This window comes from Bos taurus, chromosome 24 (genome assembly GCF_002263795.3).
Source record: "Bos taurus isolate L1 Dominette 01449 registration number 42190680 breed Hereford chromosome 24, ARS-UCD2.0, whole genome shotgun sequence".
Lineage (NCBI taxonomy): Eukaryota > Metazoa > Chordata > Mammalia > Artiodactyla > Bovidae > Bos > Bos taurus.
Window position 1 is genome coordinate 42,687,570 of NC_037351.1, and position 20,661 is coordinate 42,708,230.

At 46.0% G+C, this 20,661-nt stretch overlaps 1 protein-coding gene across 3 annotated transcripts in view; it reads left to right on the top strand.

The window, feature by feature from the left end:
• The window catches only part of GNAL (G protein subunit alpha L), a 77,398-nt gene that overhangs the window by 39,832 nt on the left and 16,905 nt on the right, over window positions 1-20,661 (top strand). For all 3 annotated transcript variants that reach the window (XM_005224101.5, XM_059880742.1, NM_001102554.2), the window contains 1 exon segment: window positions 15,564-15,661. In XM_005224101.5, the coding sequence (XP_005224158.1) occupies window positions 15,564-15,661 (98 nt within the window).

Here is a 20,661-nt window from a genome sequence, read left to right on the forward strand (position 1 = left end):
TATCGTGTCCAACTCTGTGGTTTGCAGCCTGTTGGTTTTTCTATCAAAACTGTTTCAGTGCTTCGTCAAAGGAAGGGAAGGACCACTCAGGATGCACAGAGCAAGGTGCCCTGAGGGAAAGGGTGCTGTGTCCCTTTAGTGCTGGAAAGGGCAGCTCAGGGTCAGAGGCTGGCTGGACCCAGTAGCCATGCCCGGGACCCTAACAAGGGTTTCCAGGAGAGCGAACAGGGCCAGCAAGGTGTTTTTCTGTAGCCATAGCAGAGCCGTAGACACCCAGGCAGGAGGGGGTCCCAGAGGAGCCATGAGGGACCCGAAGTGCCTTCCCAGCAGAAGGCTGATTATCAAGAGATCATGCTTGTTTGTTTGAAACAAATGAGCTGATTTCTCTCCTGGGTGTTTTTCTTGGTAAAACATTTTAACAGCTTTCAAAAAAAAAAAATCAGAAGCCTATAACCAACACCACACAATCTAAATAAGATGCTACCCCTGTATTGTATCCCCTCCCCCAATTAGTATTCCCTCCCCCATGTAATACCCATTCTCCGGATAATATCCCCTCCCTCATGTAGTATCCCCCTCCCCCATGCAAGGAAATCAGAGACTAGATTTTCTTGTTGGGGGGTGATGGCAATACACGGACGCATGTATAGAGCACATGACCCACTTGGATAAGACGTCATCATTAGAGAGCACCCAGGTTAGCTTGCAGGTGTCACCAAGACTTGGTGGCTCCCTGGTTTTGCGTCTCCCACCCAGTCAGTGAAGCCACCCTGTTCTAGGCTCCTGACTGTTACCACCTTCATCGCTCAGGTCCTACAAGTTCTTTGAGTTTAATTCCACCTCCTTTGGAGACCTCTCCAATCTGCTCTGAAATGGATCATCTCTCCCTTTCCTGAACTCCTGCAGCTTTCACTTCCCTGTGGCTCTAGCTCCGGTCGCTGTATTATACCCAGTACTTACTGCCCTTCATTGTTACCTAGTTATTCGGTGTCTCAGTCATTTTGTGTTAATTTCTTGGGACCAGGAGTCGTGGCTCATTCTGCTGGTCCCTGTCCTCAGCTCCTCAATGGGTCCTGGGGATATAATCCACATAGTTTCAAGCTCCTTGAGGCCAGGGCCACCTCCACACTCACCATGGTCTCCCAGCCCCCAACACAGAACCTGGCACAGAAAAGGAACTCAGTAAATGTTTGGTGAATGCTTGGTTGATTGTTGGCCCTCAGGAAATACTTTGGCTATGATGACAAATTTTGAGGGAGAAGGTTATCCTTGTTTTACAATATCTTTGACAGACCATTATCACAGTGAACATTCCATGCAAGATTGTTGAGAGTTCACTTGTGGGAGAATGAATGTGAAAGTTGCTCAGTCGTGTTCACCTCTTTGCGATCCCATGGACTGTAGCCTGCCAAGCTCCTCCATCCATGGGATTTTCCACACAAGAATACTGGAGTGGGTTGCCATTTCCTTCTCCATGGGAGAGAGAACAGGACAAAAAATTTTAATATAACTTAGTAAGGACTTGTTATAGTATTGAAATATGTCATTTTCCAACAAAAATTCATGTGAATTTGAGAAATAACCTAGGTTGAACTAACCCTACAATATGCATAACCTCACACCACACACAGAAGTTAACGCAAAATGGACCAATGGCCTAAATCTTAAGAGTTAAAACCATCAAATGGTTAGAAGAAAATATAGGCATACGTCTTCATGACTTTGGATTTGATAGTGATTTCTTAGATGTGACACCAGAAACTCAATCAACAAAAGAAAAAATAAACACGTTGGACTTGATCAAAATTTAAAATGTTTATGGGACTCCCCTGGTGGTCCAGTGGTTAAGACTCCATGCTTCCACTGCAGGGCATGCAGGTACAATCCCTGGTGGGGGAACTAAAATCCCATGTGCTACAAGGTGTGGCCAATAAAAGAAGAAAAAACAGGGAAACAATGGAAACAGTGACAGGTTTTATTTTCTTGGGCCCCAAATCATTGAGGACAGTGACTGCAGCCACAAAATTAAAAGATGGTTGCTCTTTGGAAGAAAAGCTATGACAAACCTGCTGATGCTGCTTCTAAGTCACTTCAGTCGTGTCCGACTCTGTGCAACCCCATAGACGGCAGCTCACCAGGCTTCTCTGTCCCTGGGATTCTCCAGGCAAGAACACTGGAGTGGGTTGCCATTTCCTTCTCTGCATATTCAAAAGCAGAGACATAACTTTACCAACAAAGGTCCATGGAGTCAAAGCTATGGTTTTTCCAGCAGTCATGTACGGATGTGAGAGTTGGACCATAAAGAAGGCTGAGTGCTGAAGAATTGATGCTTTCGAACTGTAGTATTGGAGAAGACTCTTGAGAACCCCTTTGACTGCAAGGAGATTAAACCAGTCAATCCTAAAGGAAATCAGTCCTGAATATTTATTGGAAGGACTGATGCTGAAGCTGAAGCTCCCATACTTTGTCCACCTGATGCAAAGAGCCAGCTCATTGGAAAAGACCCTGATGCTGAAAAAGATTGAGGGCAGGAGGAGAAGGAGACAACAGAGGACAACATGTTTGGATACTATCACTGACTCAATGGACATGAGTTTGAACAAACTCCAGGAGATGGTGAAGGACAGGGAAGCTGAAGTCTATGGGGTCGCAAGGAGTCAAGCATGACTAAGCAACTGAACAACAACCATCTGTGTTCAAGTTTAAATCAGAATCACATTCAAGAGCTGGATGAGAGTGAAAACTTTGTCACACAGGCCTTACTGCTCAACTCCGTTAAGGTTGTTGTTGTCTTTCAGTTGCTAAGGCATGTCTGACTCTCTGTGACCCTGTGGATTGCAGCACATCAGGCTTCCTTGTCCTTCACTATCTCCTGGAGTTTGCTCACATTCATGTTCTTTGAGTTAGGATGCCATCCAACCATCTTATCCTCTGCCACCCCCTTTTCCTCCTGCCTTCAGTCTTCCCCAGCATCAGGGTCTTCTCCAGCAAGTCAGCTCTTCACATCAGGTGGCCAAAGTATTGGAGCTTCAGCATCAATGCTTCCAATGAATAAATGTTTAATATAGCTACTAAGTACTGAGATTAATTAAGCACGATAAATCAAAAGTTCCAACTCAATAACTCTTGTAAAATGGTTCTACACGTTTCTCTTGCAAAAGGAGGCCTTCTCCTAGGTATACACCCAAGAGAGTTAAAAACACACATTTCCACAAATATTTGTACAGGAACGTTCATAGCAGCGCTGTTCACAACAGCAGAACAGTGCAGCAACCGAATGTCCATCAAAGGATGAGTGGATGAACACATGTGGTCTGTCCACACGGTGGGATCTTATTTGGTCAAAAGAAGAATGAAGCACTGACCCATGTTACAGACTTGAAAACTTGTTAAATGAAACAAGCCTAACAAAAAGCCACATAGCGTATGAAGTCCATTTGTGTGAAATGTCCAGAATAGGCAGGTCGGTGGAGACAGGAGGTGGACTCATGGTTCAGGGGCAGAGGGAGGTTAGAATGAGGAGTGAGTGACTGCTCCTGGGTACAGGGTTTCTTTGAGGTGATGTGTGTGTGTGCTCAGTTGTGTTCTGACTCTTTGCAATCCCATGGACTTTAGCCTGCTAGGCTCTTCTTTCCATGGAATTCTCTAGGCAAGAATACTGGAGTGGGTTGCCATTTATTTATCCAGGGGATCTTCCCAACCCGGGGTTCAAACCTGCATCTCTTAAGTCTTCTGCATTGGCAGACGGATTCTTTACCAGTGATGGACGTCTTCTAAAGGTGATCATGGTGATGGGTGCACAACTCCACAAATAAACTAAAAACCAGATTTGTACACTGTAAATGGGTCAACTGTATGGTATGCGCATCAAAGGTCAATAAAATGGCTCCATTAAAAATAGAAAGAGGGAAAATACAAAACTCAGAATCAGAGAGTCCCAGAACTGGAAGAAATCTTAAAGATGATCTCTCGCAAATTCACGAGTGCAGAATGTCAAGGTCTCTGGTTCTCTGGACAGTTTTCTTTCCCTTTTGTGTCAGATGCCAGATTCTCAGCTGGTGCAGAATTGCAGAGATCAGCAGTGCCTTTGAGATCTGTTATTTTGTGGAAACATGAGTCCCCTAATCCCTCCAGAAATGCACCAAGGGTGTCCTGTTTCCTCATAGCTATTGTTTCCTCTCGGAGAGGCTGCATGGTCCTACTGAGGACACCCTCAGCCTGTTGTGGGTGCCTGGTACATGTGTCGCTTAGTTAATTACAAACAGCCCACTTAGTACCTGGGGATCCTGGGCCCCACCCCCAGCCTGCTCCCCATCCTCCTCCCCACCCCCTGGCAGTCTTCAGGACAGAAGAGCCTGGCGGGCTACAGTCCATGGCGTTGTGAAGAGCTGGACACAGAGTGACTGAGCATGCACTCACTGTTCATCTTTATCTGCTATGGTCCTTTGTATACATGCATTATAAATTGTATTGATATCCACGACTCTCGGGACCCTCGCCAGTGTGGAGACTTGGGGGCTCGGCTCCCAGGCGCCTTTTCATGGGGCTGCACATGTTCTCCTAAGAAGGCTCAGCCCTTGTTTCTAGAAAGTGGCTGCAGTTCTGTTCAGCCAGCCCCACCCCTCCCCTGCTGTAAGTCAGGAGTCTGGGGCCTTGCAGGGTCTGGGAGCTGGGGTGCAGCTCAGCCCAATAGCACTGTCCTCGGGGCTCCTGTCCCAAGGGCCCATTCTTGCCACCATAGCCAGCCTCATGCCCTTGACCCGGACACCCCCCACCCCATGTTCAGAACCCGTGCCCCCTCCCCAGCAGCTGGTGATGCCTTGAACCAGTGGGTGTCCTCAAGCCTGCACGGCCTCCTGTTCCCTGCCACGTTCTCCTGTTGGGGCCTTTTGGCACCTGGCAGTCTAGTCACAATGCTGCTGGATCTGCACCCTTGAGTTCAGGTCCTGTCCTGGTGCCCGGAGCCAAGGACTCCCAAGCCTTCCCCCGGCAGCACTTCACAGGCCAGTCCTCAACCTCGCGCCAAGTCTGTCCTCCCTGTGCCACCCCCACCTTCTGGTTTTATCTTCCCACCACTCTCTCACTACCCCCTCCTGCCCCACCCCTCACAGGCACATCCTCACCCACTTCCTCCACCTGTTGGCCACGTGTTCCAGCAGCTGCCCAGAAAGACTGCCCTGTCCCGGGGGAACAGGGTACAGTGGCCAGAGCAAAGGAGCCCTCCCACCCCACCAGGCCGGAACCCAGGCCCTCCGATACTAGAATCCACTATCAAATGTTGTCTTAGGATTCCTTGTTAGGCTCCTCTATTATATACTACACTAAAGTTTCCCCAAATACATATGTATCTAATTCTGTGGGAATGCAGCAAACACCCTTTTACAGACGTTTGCTTTAATCTCTTCCCAAAAGTGGGCCTTCTTCTTCCTCTTTGCCTCTCAGCACGTAAAGCAGACAGGACTCAGAGTGACTAAGAGACCAAGAATAATACCTCCAGGTGTTGCATAAGCAAGTTGACACCACGGAGAACTCTGGGGAGACAACTTGACAGAGCCTGTCTGGAAGTAAAGACCAAAGTCGTGATTCTTTAGTGTCTTACCCCTAATGAAAATACATAATTATTTTATCTCTGTTCCCACACAAATAAGTTTCTCCCATGAGTCTCTTTGGCATGCTTCAAGTGCACGAGAATTAGGATTTTAGAGAGAGAATCTCAAATAGAAGAGTGGGAGTATTGTGAACGAGAAAAATCAAAAGCTGAGAAATTAATTTTATGGGAAAGAATACTTTAAGGAAAATTATATGTTCCCATCACAATGAGGTAGATTTATTTAACTGTACTGTGGGTCATGGATCTTATTGCTAAAACTTTATGCTTATCAGTTTTGTGAGACTATAATTTTGAAACAAAAGGTAGAGGGTCCTTAGGCAAATCTTACTGGACATTTTTTTTGTTTGGCTGCATCAGGTCTTAGTCGTGGTTTGCAGGCTTAGTTGCTCTGCAGTATGTGAGATCTGAGTTCCCGAACCAGGGGTTGAACCTATGTCCCCTGCTTTGGAAGGAGGATTCTTAACCACTGGACCACCAGGGAAGTCCCTTACTATATCTTTAAAAAAAAAAAAAAAAACCTTTATGTGAGACAGCAAAAAAGACACAGATGTATAGAACAGTCTTTTGGACTCTGTGGGAGAGGGAGAGGGTGGGATGATTTGGTAGAATGGCATTGAAACATGTATAATATCATATAAGAAACAAATCACCAGTCCAGGCTCGATGCAGGATACAGGATGCTTGGGGCTGGTGCACTGGGATGACCCAGAGGGATGGTATGGGGAGGGAGGTGGGAGGAGGGTTCAGGATTGGGAACATGTGTATACCCGTGGCAGATTCATGTTGATGTATGGCAAAACCAATACAATATTGTAAAGTAATTAGCCTCCAATTAAAATAAATAAATTTTAAAAATTAAGAATAGAAAAAAAAATAATAAATAAATAAATAAACCTTTAAACCAAGTGCAGCCTGGCCACTGTGGTTAGCAAAGCCCCCTTTGGCTCAGTCACTCTGCACTTTGGAACCACAGGGAGTTCTGATTCTGCCCCAGACCTTGTGAGTCATGCTTCAGGGAAAAAGAGGCTAAAACTACATGGGTAATTCTGTGCTCAGCTACACAGGAAGGAAGTGAAAGCCTCTGGAAGTCATATATGAAATTAACAAGGTTGTAGGATACAGGATCAAATATAGAAATTAACTGTATTTCTTTCTGTATTTCTTTGTACTAACCATGAATAATTCCAAAAATGATTTTTTAAAAAGAATACACCTTTGAAATAACACCAAAAATCTACTTAGGCAAAAAATCTAACAAACGATGTGGAAAATGTGGTACACTGAAAACTAGGAAACATTACTGAGAGAAAATAAGACATAAATAAACAGATATAGCATGTTCATGGATAGAAAGTTCATTACTATTAAGACAGCATTCTCCCCAAAGTAGCCTAGAAACACAGTGCAACTCCAGCCAGGGTACCAGCAGCTTTTCTCTAGAAACTGACAGGCCCATTCTCAGATGTATGTGGAAACTCAGAAGACCAAGAATATTTTACTGTTATAAAGAAAATAAAACAGTAATAAGACATACAACTCAATTTTTAATGGGAAAAATATTTGAACAAATGCTTCAAAAATAAGACATGCAAGTGGGCAGCCATCACGTGAAAAGATGTCCACCATCACTGGTCATTGGGGAGATGCAAACTAAAGCCACAGCCAGATGCCAGCACGCACCCATTCAGTTCAGTTCAGTTCAGTCACTCAGTCGTGTCCGACTCTTTGCAACCCATAAATCGCAGCACGACAGGCCTCCCTGTCCATCACCAACCCCCGGACTTCACTCAGATTCACATCCATCAAGTCAGTGATGCCATCCAGCCATCTCATCCTCTGTCGTCCCCTTCTCCTCCTGCCCCCAATCCCTCCCAGCATCAGAGTCTTTTCCAGTGAGTCAACTCTTCACATGAGGTGGCCAAAGTACTGGAGTTTCGGCTTTAGCATCATTCCTTCCAAAGAAATCCCAGGGCTGATCTCCTTCAGAATGGACTGGTTGGATCTCCTTGCAGTCCAAGGGACTCTCAAGAGTCTTCTCCAACACCACAGTTCAAAAGCATCAATTCTTTGGCGCTCAGCCTTCTTCACAGTCCAACTCTCACATCCATACATGACCACTGGAAAAACCATAGCCTTGACTAGACGGACCTTTGTTGGCAAAGTAATCTCTCTGCCTTTCAATATGCTGTCTAGGTTGGTCATAACTTTTCTTCCAAGGAGCAAGCGCCTTTTAATTTCATGGCTGCAGTCACCATCTGCAGTGATTTTGGAGCCCAAAAAAATAAAGTCTGACACTGTTTCCACTGTTTCCCCATCTATTTCCCATAAAGTGATGGGACCAGATGCCATGATCTTCGTTTTCTGAATGTTGAGTTTTAAGCCAACTTTTTCACTATCCTCTTTCACCTTCATCAAGAGGCTTTTTAGTTCCTCTTCACTTTCTGCCATAAGGGTGGTGTCATCTGCATATCTGAGGTTATTGATATTTCTCCTGGCAATCTTGATTCCAGCTTGTGCTTCTTCCAGCCCAGCATTTCTCATGATGTACTGTGCGTATAAGTTAAATAAGCAGGGTGACAATATACAGCCTTGAGGTACTCCTTTTCTTATTTGGAACCAGTCTGTTGTTCCATGTCTAGTTCTAACTGTTGCTTCCTGACCTGCATACAGATTTCTCAAGAGGCAGGTCAGGTGCTCTGGTATTCCCATCTCTTGAAGAATTTTCCACAGTTTATTGTGATCACACAGTCAAAGGCTTTGGCATAGTCAATAAAGCAGAAATAGATGTTTTTTCTGGAACTCTCTTGCTTTTTCGATGATCCAGCAGATGTTGGCAATTTGATCTCTGGTTCCTCTGCCTTTTCTAAAACCTTCTTGAACATCTGGAAGTTCACAGTTCACGTATTGCTGAAACCTGGCTTGAAGAATTTTGAGCATTACTTTGCTAGTGTGTGAGAAGAGTGCAATTGTGCTGTAGTTTGAGCATTCTTTGGCATTGCCTTTCTTTGGGATTGGAATGAAAACTGACCTTTTCCGGTCCTGTGGCCACTGCTGAGTTTTCCAAATTTTCTGGCATATTGAGTGCAATACTTTCACAGCATCATCTTTCAGGATTTGAAATAGCTCAACTGGAATTCCATCACCTCCACTAGCTTTGTTCGTAGTGATGCTTCCTAAGGCCCACTTGACTTCACATTCCAGGGTGTCTGGCTCTAGGTGAGCGATCACACCATTGTGATTATCTGGGTCATGAAGATCTTTTTTGTACAGTTCTTCTGTGTATTCTTGCCACCTCTTCTTAATATCTTCTGCTTCTGTTAGGTCCATACCATTTATCGAGCCCATCTTTGCATGAAATGTTCCCTTGGTATCTCTAATTTTCTTGAAGAGATCTCTAGTCTTTCCCATTCTGTTGTTTTCCTCTATTTCTTTGCATTGATCGCTGAGGAAGGCTTTCTTATCTCTTCTTGCTATTCTTTGGAATTCTGCATTGAGATGCTTGTATCTTTCCTTTTCTCCTTTGCTTTTCGCTTCTCTTCTTTTCACAGCTATTTGTAAGGCCTCCCCAGACAGCCATTTTGCTTTTTTACATTTCCTATACAATGTCACGAACCTCATTTCATAGTTCATCAGGCACTCTATCAGATCTAGTCCCTTAAATCTATTTCTCACTTCCACTGTATAATCATAAGGGATTTGATTTAGGTCATACCTGAATGGTCTAGTGGTTTTCCCTACTTTCTTCAATTTAAGTCTGAATTTGGCAATAAGGAGTTAATGATCTGAGCCACAGTCAGCTCCTGGTCTTGTTTTTGTTGACCGTATAGAGCTTCTCCATCTTTGGCTGCAAAGAATATAATCAGTCTGATTTCGGTGTTGACCATCTGGTGATGTCCAAGTGTAGAGTCTTCTCTTGTGTTGTTGGAAGAGGGTGTTTGCTATGACCAGTGCATTTTCTTGGCTGCTGCTGCTGCTGCTAAGTCGCTGCAGTCGTGTCCGACTCTGTGCGACCCCATAGACAGCAGCCCACCAGGCTGTCCCATCCCTGGGATTCTCCAGGCAAGAACACTGGAGTGGGTTGCCATTTCCTTCTCCAGTGCATGAAAGTGAAAAGTGAAAGTGAAGTCGCTCAGTCATGTCTGACTCTTAGCGACCCCATGGACCGCAGCCCACCAGGCTCTTCCGTCCCAGGGATTCTCCAGGCAAGAGTACTTGGAGTGGGGTGCCATTGCCTTCTCCGATTTTCTTGGCAAAGCTCTATTAATCTTTGCCCTGCTTCATTCTGTATTCCAAGGCCAAATTTGCCTGTTACTCCAGGTGTTTCTTGACTTCCTACTTTTGCATTCCAGTCCCCTATAATGAAAAGCACATCTTTTTTGGGTGTTAGTTCTAAAAGGTCTTGTAGGTCTTCATAGAACCGTTCAACTTCAGCTTCTTCAGCATTACTGGTTGGGGCATAGACTTGGATTACTGTGATATTGAATGGTTTGCCTTGGAAACAAAGAGAAATCATTCTGTCATTTTTGAGATTGCATCCAAGTACTGCATTTTGAACTCTTTTGTTGACCATGATGGCTTCATGACTTCACTTATATTAAGTTTCTAGAAAAGGCAAAACTATATAGAGACTGAAGTAGATTGTCAGTTGTCTGAGACTGGGGTGGGGATGGGGGAGGTGGCATGGAGGTGGTAGAGAGGCTCTGAGACCTGGCTGCGTTGGTGGGTGTGTGACTGGATAACTACATGGGTGAATTTTAGGGCATATAAAGTAAACCTCCAAAGGCTGCTAGAAATGATTCTAAGAATAAAGCAGGCTGTCCAAGGTTGGGGGTCAGGGGAAGACAAGTGTGGTATTTATTGTAAACGTGGGTTTGCTGTCAGTGGTCTCCAGCCATGAGGAGCTGCTATAGGTGGGGAAACAGGAAGCTGGCCCAGCCCACTGAGCTGCTTCTAGATGCAGGCAGACACCTCCTCATCACGGGGCTCAGACAAGTGTGAAGGATCCATGATCCTTCCCATTTTGTCGTCTGTAGAACGGGAGCTGCATCACCTGCAAGGCGGGACATTTGAGACTCAAAATGAGCCCTCAGCCAGGAGCCCCTGAGAACCTTGCCTGAGACACACGAGGCCCCAGGAGGGGCCAGTTGACCCCACCTTACGTTTGGTTTCTTCCTGTGTTTTTTTTGCCCACAGAGGCTGTGTTTCATGCTGGGAAACACACAAGCTTGGGGATCCCTGATTATTGTTAATACTTTGGTTTTTTCTGGGTTTTCATTGCAACGTGTGGGCATTCTCTAGTTGTGGAGCATGGGCTTAGTTTCCCCACAGCATGTGAGATCTTAACTCCCCGACAAGGGCTTGAACCTGCATCTCCTGCATTGGAAGGCAGATTCTTAACCACTGAACCATCAGGGAAGTCCCCTTTAGCATGGTTTCTGAATGCTGTTTCTAAATAGAATTTGAGGTATCCTGTATTCACTTAGACCTGAGGATGGACAGAGATTATAAATAACCAGCCCTGACAGATCCCACACACACTTTCAACTTGACATCCACCAGATATCTGAAAAGAGAAATGACAGAAGCCTATTAGATCACCCTGCTTTCTGAGGGGTAAAACTGAGTAGGTGCATTTTAGATGAATCAGACTCAAACCTGAGCTTCAGAAAATTCCATTTAAACAGCTACTCACCTGAAACAAATTGCCTGTTTCTAAGGCCCACTTGATGGTGTGATGATCACTGTCCACTCCGTTACCATGGACGGTTCCGTTAATCATTTATTTTGCTTCAATGTGGGCTTCCCTTGTGGCTCAGCTGTTGAAGAATCTGCCTATAATGCAGGAGACCTGGGTTCGACCCCTGGGTTGGGAAGAATCCCCAAAGTCCAGGAGAATTCCATGGACTGTATAGTCCACGGGGTCACAAAGAGTCGGACACAACTGAGCAACTTTCACTTTCACTTTTGCTTCAACGAGTTCCATAAAAGATTTGGTGCCACTCACAAGGTTATAACACAAATTAATTTAAAAAATGAAGTATGGCAGAAGGGAACTAGGAGCAGGAAAGCAAGTAACGTGAAGCAGACTGAAGTAGGTGCCCAGAGCATAAGGCAAGGTCTACATACAAGCTCGGACCCATGCCCAGACAGGGTTTCTGAGCTTCTGTGCCATCAACTCAGTGATATAAGTGAAGAAGAGTCACAGGATCCCAGAGGATTAAAAATTAATAATAATATTGAAACAGCAATTGCCCGAGAGATGCAAAAAACTATTCCTGACACTAAAATTAAAGAGGGCTCTTTTCCATAAGTCATTCTAGGAATAACATTTTTCACTCCACCCATCGAAGGTTTCCACCAGCCTCAGGACAGGGCATGGAATGTGGGAGCAGCCCCACTTGAGATCCGGGTGCCCTCCAGACCCCTGGACCACATTCAGCTCACCAGACAAGAAGTATTTTTGACTTGATTTTTATTTCCAAAATGAAAAATGTATTTTAAGAGTTAGTGTAACCAGAAAGTTGTTTTATTGTATTAGAAAAGTCATGCAAGGATTTTTTTTTACATTTCTTGTTGGCATACATCTATTTCTATTTTAAAGCAATAATGAAGAATTTAAAAGCAAAAAAAAAAAGTTACTCACCTGAGAATTCCAAGCTAGCTTTGAGTATACTTTATATCTACAGAGAAGTGTAAACAGCAGAACCAGAAGGCAAGGGCTGTGCTAGGAAATGGAGAAGTTGGGTATTTAATATTTTCAGTTTAAATTTTGATTTCAACATCAAGATTATGCTGTAACAATTTAAAGCCTTACTTTAGGTTTAATTTGGTATCATTATCATTTTTATTTTCTATAACACAACTAAAACTTCTTTGAATAAGAGTAGCATAAATCTCCATGTATTTCAGTTGCTAAATATGTGAAGATCACAAGGTGATTCTCATATTCTGTAATACAGAAAAAATAGGAAGTATGACTTAGTAATGTTCTCTTTATGCTCTCAGTTTCTCTCAACTCCCAGATGTCAAAAACAAGGACACTTCACTGTGAATCACCCTTTCTTTTTAGACACACACACACAACACTGAAATTATTTTTATTTAGTATTGTTCATTTTAGTTGTTAAGGGAGGCATACTAAAGTTACTCCTCATATTTACTTCCCAGTTGTCTTAGCAAATGTAGGAGGATTCTAGCCAGGCTCTGGACAAATGTTTGCTTGCAGCGCAAGAAGCTGCAGTGGTTCATGATGTCACAGAATCATTTCTTTACTGGTTTGTATATTTTTATTTGAGGTTGTGGTATTGTGGCTATATCCCTGAAGGAGGGCATGGCAACCCACTCCAGTATTCTTGCCTGGAAAATCCCATGGACAGAGAAGCCTGGTGGGCTATGGTCCTAGGGTCGCAAAGAGTCGGACACAACTGAATCAGCTTAGCACGCACGCACATTATGGCTATGATTTCTAAACCTTTATCTTTTAGAAATAACGTTGAAATAAAACAATGGTGTAAGAGAGTGGCTATAAAATAATCAAGGTGAGAGAGAAGGCCTGAGATACAGATAAAGAGACCGGCCACACGATGAGTGTGGAATCTGCCCGTGGGTAGTGAGTGCTCTGCGGCAGTCTCTCTCCTTCTGTGTGACAATTTCCCTGATGGAAAGGTAAATAAGTCACAGCCACAGCCACCCTGGAATTTTCCACAAAGGTCTGAGAACTCCTTAAAGACTAAATGTGGAGACTCCTGGGCACCTGGCCTTGGTCTTGCCTAAGGTCTTGTTCCCCAAGGAGGAAGATGAAACAGATAGAAGTTGCCCCTGTCTTGGTGTCGGCCACAGTGTCTGCTGTAAGGTCACAGCATCTGCTATAAGGTCACAGCGTCTGCTGTAAGGTCACGGCAACCAGGTTCCTACCTCTCTGCTGTCGTCAGCATCACTCCAAGAACCGTGCATTTTGTTCCTTGGACCAAGCACCCCTCTGTGACTCTGCCTCCAAGGCTTCTGCTCAGACTATTAAAGAAAAACTTCACTTACATCACTAAGTTGATGGCACAGAAGCTCAGAAACCCTGTCTGGGCACAGGTCCGAGCTTGTGTGTAGACCTTGCCTTATGCTCTGGGCACCTACTTCAGTCTGCTTCACATCACTCGCTTTCCTGCTCCTAGTTCCCTTCTGCCATACTTTGTTTTTTTAATTAATCCTGTTTTTAATCCTGACCCTTGTTAAAGACAGGAAGGAACTTTGTTCCAGGACCACTGCACGAGAGGTTGCAGTGGGGGAAAGGGGGCACTCAAATTCCAGCATCACCGAGACAGTGGCATCACTGCCTGCCAGGACTGGCAGATGATAACACAAGAGAGCGTTTCTCTTTAAATGTGTGTGTGTGTGTGTGTGTGTGTGTGTGTCCTTGTTTGGCTCTTAGAAAGAAGTTTTTAATGAAACCCACAGACAGACCCCTTCTCTGGAGAGATGGGAGCAGCCCTGGAGGGTTCCAGAAGGAAGCGTCAGTTCAGGGGGGCAGGATAAAAGCTAAGGGTCCAGCTCCTTTCCTTCACATGGATGCTGTCCACTCCTGTCCCCCATGGACAGTATGGATTTGTTGTTGATGCCAACAGGCAGGCAGACACGATAGACACAAAGACTCATGGCGTAAGCTTAAACATTGTTCCTTACATTAGGAGTCAGGATAAGACATACTAGAATCTGGTGATGCTCGCACTTAGGGCCCCCACTTCCCTTCCCTGGTTCTGGACCTAATTTGTACCTGTAATTCTATGTTTCCTTTTTCCTAGAGGGCCTAAAACTTCTAGAAGTGTTAGGCCCCTCAGAACTGGGATCCACCCTTGTATGGAACTGTGAATCTCTAAAAAATGTGCCAACTCAGTTTTTTTGTGTTTTTTTTTCCCCCCTGCAAAGAACCTGTGCTGTTTCTTAGGAAGCATGGCCTCAGCTGCTTCCTGGAGGGTTTGCCCCAGACCCTCCCCTGCAGATCGAAGGTGGAAGTCAGTGCTTCCTGGTGTGGGAAGGGATATAAATATTCTAACAAAGAGTTTCTTGAAAATTTACATAACTTCTTTTATATTTAGCTGCTAATGTATAGTCATTTGCTGCCATAGCGCTGCTCATTTAAAATGGGTAATTTTGGAAATACAGGTTCACAGAGTCATCTTTACCCAGGCGGCCAGCTTCCCGCTTCAGAGGCTGCTGGTGCCATAATGGATGGGCTTGAATGAAAATTCCCGGTTCATGCTTACCTCAGAGTTTCTTAAAAGACCAGAAGACAATAAATCACTATCCCCAAAGATTATAATTTTAAAAGTTTCTTTCTCATGTACCTAATGCTTCTGGGCAGAACATAACTCACCTGGTCAGTCATGTCTGTTCATGATCGTGGCTTCATTCTCACCTAGAAAATTAAAAATGAAAGTGTTGGTCACTCAGTTGTGTCCAGCCCTTTGCAACCCCATGGACTTGCTCACCAGGCTACTCTGTCCATGGAATTCTCCAGGCAAGAATACTGGAGTGGGTTGCCATTTCCTTCTCTAGGGGAACCTCCCAACCCAGGGATTGAATCCAGATCTCCTGCATTACAGGCAGATTCTTTACCATTTGAGCCACGAGGGAAGCAGCTAAAACAGACCTTGCCATTATAACAAGTGTGTTTTTTCATGGCTGAAGTGGCCATTCTGCTAGTCAAGTCGCTGAGTCTTAAGAACGGTAAACTCTTAGTGGAATGGATAGTTGATGAATGTCATTAATTTTGGACTTATCACTTCCGCTTTGGGAACTCTCTGGGACTATGAGAGTGTTTGACGTAGATTTAGGAATAAGGCCTTCCACCCTGTGCGGAGCCGACCTACCCTGCAGATGGTTTTGGCATTTTCTTTTTCCTTTTAACTTTTAGAAGGTGGGTGGCACATGTTTTCTTACTCATAACTTTTTCAAATTTCAGGAATTCTTCGATCATGTGAAGAAGCTCTGGGATGATGAAGGTGTGAAGGCCTGCTTCGAGCGGTCCAACGAGTACCAGCTCATCGACTGCGCCCAATAGTGAGTCTGCCCACGAGGCCCAGCCCAGGATGGGCACCCCCACCACACTGCCCCTCGGAGTCCAGCTCTCCCACCCCGTGCAGCAAGTGGCATCACCTGGATATGTGATGACCCAGACTTGTCAGGTCATTCTGGCTGCTGCTTAGAGGGTAGAACGGAGGCAATAGAGATCCGTGGGTGCTTCAGGGCAGATGGTGGGCTTAGAGGTGAGCCTTGGTCCATGGGGACAGAGCCATGCAGCAGATCGGATGAGAGAGGTGGAGAAAAGAGGGGGTCAGGGTGACCACAGGTGCGTCATGATGCTATTATTCAGACGGAGACCAGGGAGATGTCGTTAGTGGAGGACAGGACGCCATCTGGCTCCAGTTTGGAGAAGCCAAGCTGAGATACCAGAGCAGAGACAGAGATGGAGCAAGTGGCTGGATGTAGGAGCTGGTGTTAGATGAGAGGAAGCGACCCAGGTGTGGACGGTGCCTGCCCACTGATGACTGTAGAGCCTGGACAAGATGAGCGAGTATAGACAGAGGAGAAGTACTAAGCAATGATGTTCCGTCTTCAGAGGATGGAGGAGTGGGAAGAGAGGGGATCCTCCCAGGAGGAAGGCAGTCCTCAAGGCCAAGACAGTGAGACAGATGGTGCTGGTGGAACCTTACTTCACCTCATCCCCCTTGTGCCGGGGAGCCCGCCACACCCGCTCAGCCGCTGGCAGGTGTCGAGCTGCCCCAATTCAGGGAGCCTCTGGAGCTGTCCAGGAGGGCCAGGTTAACCAGAGGTGCCGACAGACCTGCCCCAGGGGCCCTGAATGACCACCAACAGCATTAATGATCCTCCCTTATGTACTCGAAAGTCTATTTACTGATAAGGATCTGTAGTTAATTAGTTGTGCATGCTTAGTTGCCTCTGACGCTTCGCTAATTAAGTAGAGCAGTACTTAAAACTTCTCTTTTCCTGCCATGCGTAACAGTTCCTTCAAGACTTGCGTTGAATCCACATCACCTTGTAAACAGACCACAGGCTCTGGTTCACATTTGTGACTGCTTTCCTGTGATCACTTATTCCACAGCCGTATTGCGAAGTCCAGAGAGCTGGGGGGTTTAGATGTGGGTGTGGGTGTGGTGTGGGGTACAGATCTGGTGGAGCTAAACGCAACCTCAGAGGGTCCTGGGGGCCACCCCTCCCAGAGGGGCCCTCATCTCCCTTCTGAGGCCCCCTCATGCTCTTTTCTAAGGCCATGTCACCACCGCTTAAAAACCACAGTGGAATTATATGTTAAATCACAATGTTGTAGAGATGGGAATGTCATACTAAGAAACTATCAGCAGCTGGAATTCCCAGCACAGCTCAAGATAACATTAAAACCTATATAAGTTTGCATCTGAGGTTCATGGGGGTATGTCTGATCGCCATTTCCAGCATTTCTTGAGTGAAGTCTCCTGGGCCTTCAGCGCCCTTCAGTGTCCCATTAGGAATTTCTCTTTCTTATGAAAAGAGCCCATCACCATAGTGTTAGAATTAATGATTTACTTTAAAATAGAATATGCAAGGCACATATGACAAACAGAAGCAGCCTGAGCTTTGCTGGCAGGCAGTCAGGATCCAGATGTTCGCTTGGGCAGGGTGCTTCATGGGAATAAAGTCACGGACTGTGTTCTTGTGCAGTTGTTGTAGGATTGACTAAGCAGAGACCCAAACACCCCAGAGTGTGCCTGGCACCTGGGGGCCCTTGCTGAGCCCCTGCTACCGTGTCTCCATGTGGGAGCGGAGGTTTAGGAGGTCCCCTGAGGGGCCTGAGATCAGCACTCCCACCCGGGAGGACCCCAGCCACCATCTGCTATTTCCTTCAGTTCTGTCCTTTGAAATTAGGGAGAGCGAGACTGAGACTCAAGGTGAAGACTACAGGCTTGTCAGACATCAATACGGTGACTCCTGCTCTGGATTCTGCCCCCCACCACCCCCCCTGCCCTGAACATCACTATCTGGGTTAATCCTAACATCCCCAGCTTGGCTTCTTTAATCCATTTTAATATGCATGGGACTCAAGTGGGATCAGCAACCATTGTCTCTTAATCACGGTCTTGTTTTTCCTCTGCAGTCGGATTTTGCAGCTGGGGCCAGGGGGTTTCAAGAACAAGTAACATTTCATAACACTTGTTAGATGCATGCGTGGTGCCCAATGTGTTTATGTTGCCAAATGAGATGTTGAAGGAAAGTAGCTGCTTCTGCTTCCTATCACCATAGTTTATGGAAGAAAGGACATTCCAGCATCCAGCTGGGAATGCCCTGGGACCGGGACACTCAAGCCCGCCTGCCCAGCCCCCAGGTTTCCAGCTGCTTGAAAAATGTGTCTTATTCCTCCTTGGAGGCTCAATTACTGGGAGGGTGTCTTTGCATGAAGTCAGGGCTGTTTGAAATCAGGAGCCCGGCGCTCAGCGTGGGGTTGGTGGGGAGCTGAGCTTCGCGTTGGCAGAGTCCAGGGTTCTGACATGTCTTGTTTTCCCTTCTATTCTGAATTCTCAAAAAAAGATCTGCTGACATCTTGGCGTGACTCCAAGTCACTATGTTATCTGCTCAGCAGTCTTATATTTTGAACCCAGATGCTAACTAAGACGGGATTCATTCTAAGTCATTTCTTCCATGGCAGAAACCATGGGAATATTTGAAGGGAGGAGATGCTTTCCAGGGGGCTGAACTTCCAGTGAAGAATCCAAGAATGGTCTCACCACAGTTCCTCAGAAACTTAAAACACGGAGGAACCCAGCAGTTTCTCTCCCGGGTACACCTAAGAGATTTAAAAACATACGTCCACACAAAAACTGCACACAAATGTTCACAGCAGCAGCATCCACAGTATCCAAAAGCACAAACAACCCACATGTGCATGAAAGGATGAAGGGATAAACGGACTTGGTCCAGCCACACACAGGGATCTTATTTAGCCATAAAATCGAATGAAGTTCTGATGCATGTTATAGCATGAGTGAACTTGGAAGACATGCTGCTGCTGCTGCTAAGTCGCTGCAGTCATGTCCGACTCTGTGCGACCCCACAGACGGCAGCCCACCAGGCTGCCCCATCCCTGGGATTCTCCAGGCAAGAACACTGGAGTGGGTTGCCATTTCCTTCTCCAATGCATGACAGTGAAAAGTGAAAGTGAAGTCGCTCAGTCCAGTCTGACTCTTAGCGGCCCCATGGACTGCAGCCTACCAGGCTCCTCCGTCCATGGGATTTTCCAGGCAAGAGTACTGGAGTGGGGTGCCATTGCCTTCTCCATGGAAGACATGAGGCTCAGTGAAAGAACCCTGGCACGAGGGCTACATGCCCTATGACTCCATTTGTATGAAATGTCCAAAACAGGCAAACTCATAGACACAGAAAGTAGATTCGTGGTTGCTGGAAGCTGGGGAGGGGAAATTGAGAGTGATTCAAAATGGGTGGGCACTGCACCATCTGACAGAGGACCTGGCTGGAGCAGCCTGGGAATAAGCATATTATGAGCTTTAAGGGTTGGCCTCTCGGTAAAAATGAGTGTCTTTGGAGTATCAAGCAAGCTGAGCAAATTAGCAGAGATTCTGTTTCATAAGAGGTCCCCGGTGCCCACTGTGAAAATTAAAAACAATCTCTACTGCATTATCCCCAAAAACGAACTTCCTCTAAGTGCTAATAATAAGTGATTAGGTAGCCATGGAAACAGCTATTTTGGGAGAAAGGAAATCAAAGAAAATTGGATTTCAGAACAGGTTTATAAAGTCAGACTTTGCTTAATCTAACTTGAAACTCTGCAGTGTACGTAGGGTCTCATGCTTTGCACTCTTGTGTTTACGTGGTACCTTCCAGACACGTCCATGTACATAATTGGTTTTAGAATACTCTGGAAGAAAGATGCCCCCCAAAGAAAAGTATAGTGGGAAAGGTGAAGTGATTCACAGCTGTGTTAGCATTAGTTTCTCAGTCATGTGTGACTCTCTGCAACCCCGTGGACTGTACTGTCAAGCTCCTCTGTCCATGGGATTCTCCAGGCAAGAATACTGGAGTGGGTTGCCATTTCCGTCTCCAGGGGATCTTCCCCACCCAGGAATCAAACCCTGGTCTCCCATATTACGGGGAGATTCCTTACCATCTGAGCCACCTTCTAGAAACGTCTCATGTAAAGAAAGAGTTCTACTTTAGGAAAAGAAAATCTAAGCTAAGCTGTTGATGAGGGTAACATCCTAGCCCCTCTCAGTCAAATTCAACTAAGCAAAGCGTCACTTGGGTTCAGTGTCTCCTGTGTGCAGAGCATGTTCTAGGTTCTATAGTGGGGAAAGGAACAAGGCTGTTCTCTGCCTCCACGTGGCTCATAATATTATAGGTCCCCATAATATTATAGGTCCTCCCGTGCCAGGAGGTCTGCTGTGTATGCTGTGTGGAGTGGAGAGTGCAGCTCAGAGGGGCTTCTGGAGAAGGTTCTGGAGGAGCAGTGTGAGGCGGGGGTAGGATCTCAGCAGGAGGAGAGGTATGGGGTGGAAGCCCACACAGCAGGGACAGTGTCCGCAGAGAGGACTCATCCAAACTGAGAAGTGACCACCCGTCCTCATCCACACTGACAGGTGACACAGTGGTGTTCAGCCTTCAAGCTCAGTCTGACTTGCCTGTGTGTGGAGAGAAAGAAGAGGGTGGGGACCGTGTCCACATGCCTTTCTGCCCAGGTGTTGGAGCAAGAGTGATATAACCAGAGCTGTGTTTTAGGAAAATGTATGTGCCAACACCACCATGGCCAACTATCACAGGAGGCCCAAAGGGGTGGTGAGCCTCTGGATTAAAACGTATGTGCCAACACCACCATGGCCAACTATCACAGGAGGCCCAAAGGGGTGGTGAGCCTCTGGATTAAAACGTATGTGCCAACACCACCATGGCCAACTATCACAGGAGGCCCAAAGGGGTGGTGAGCCTCTGGATTAAAACGTATGTGCCAACACCACCATGGCCAACTATCACAGGAGGCCCAAAGGGGTGGTGAG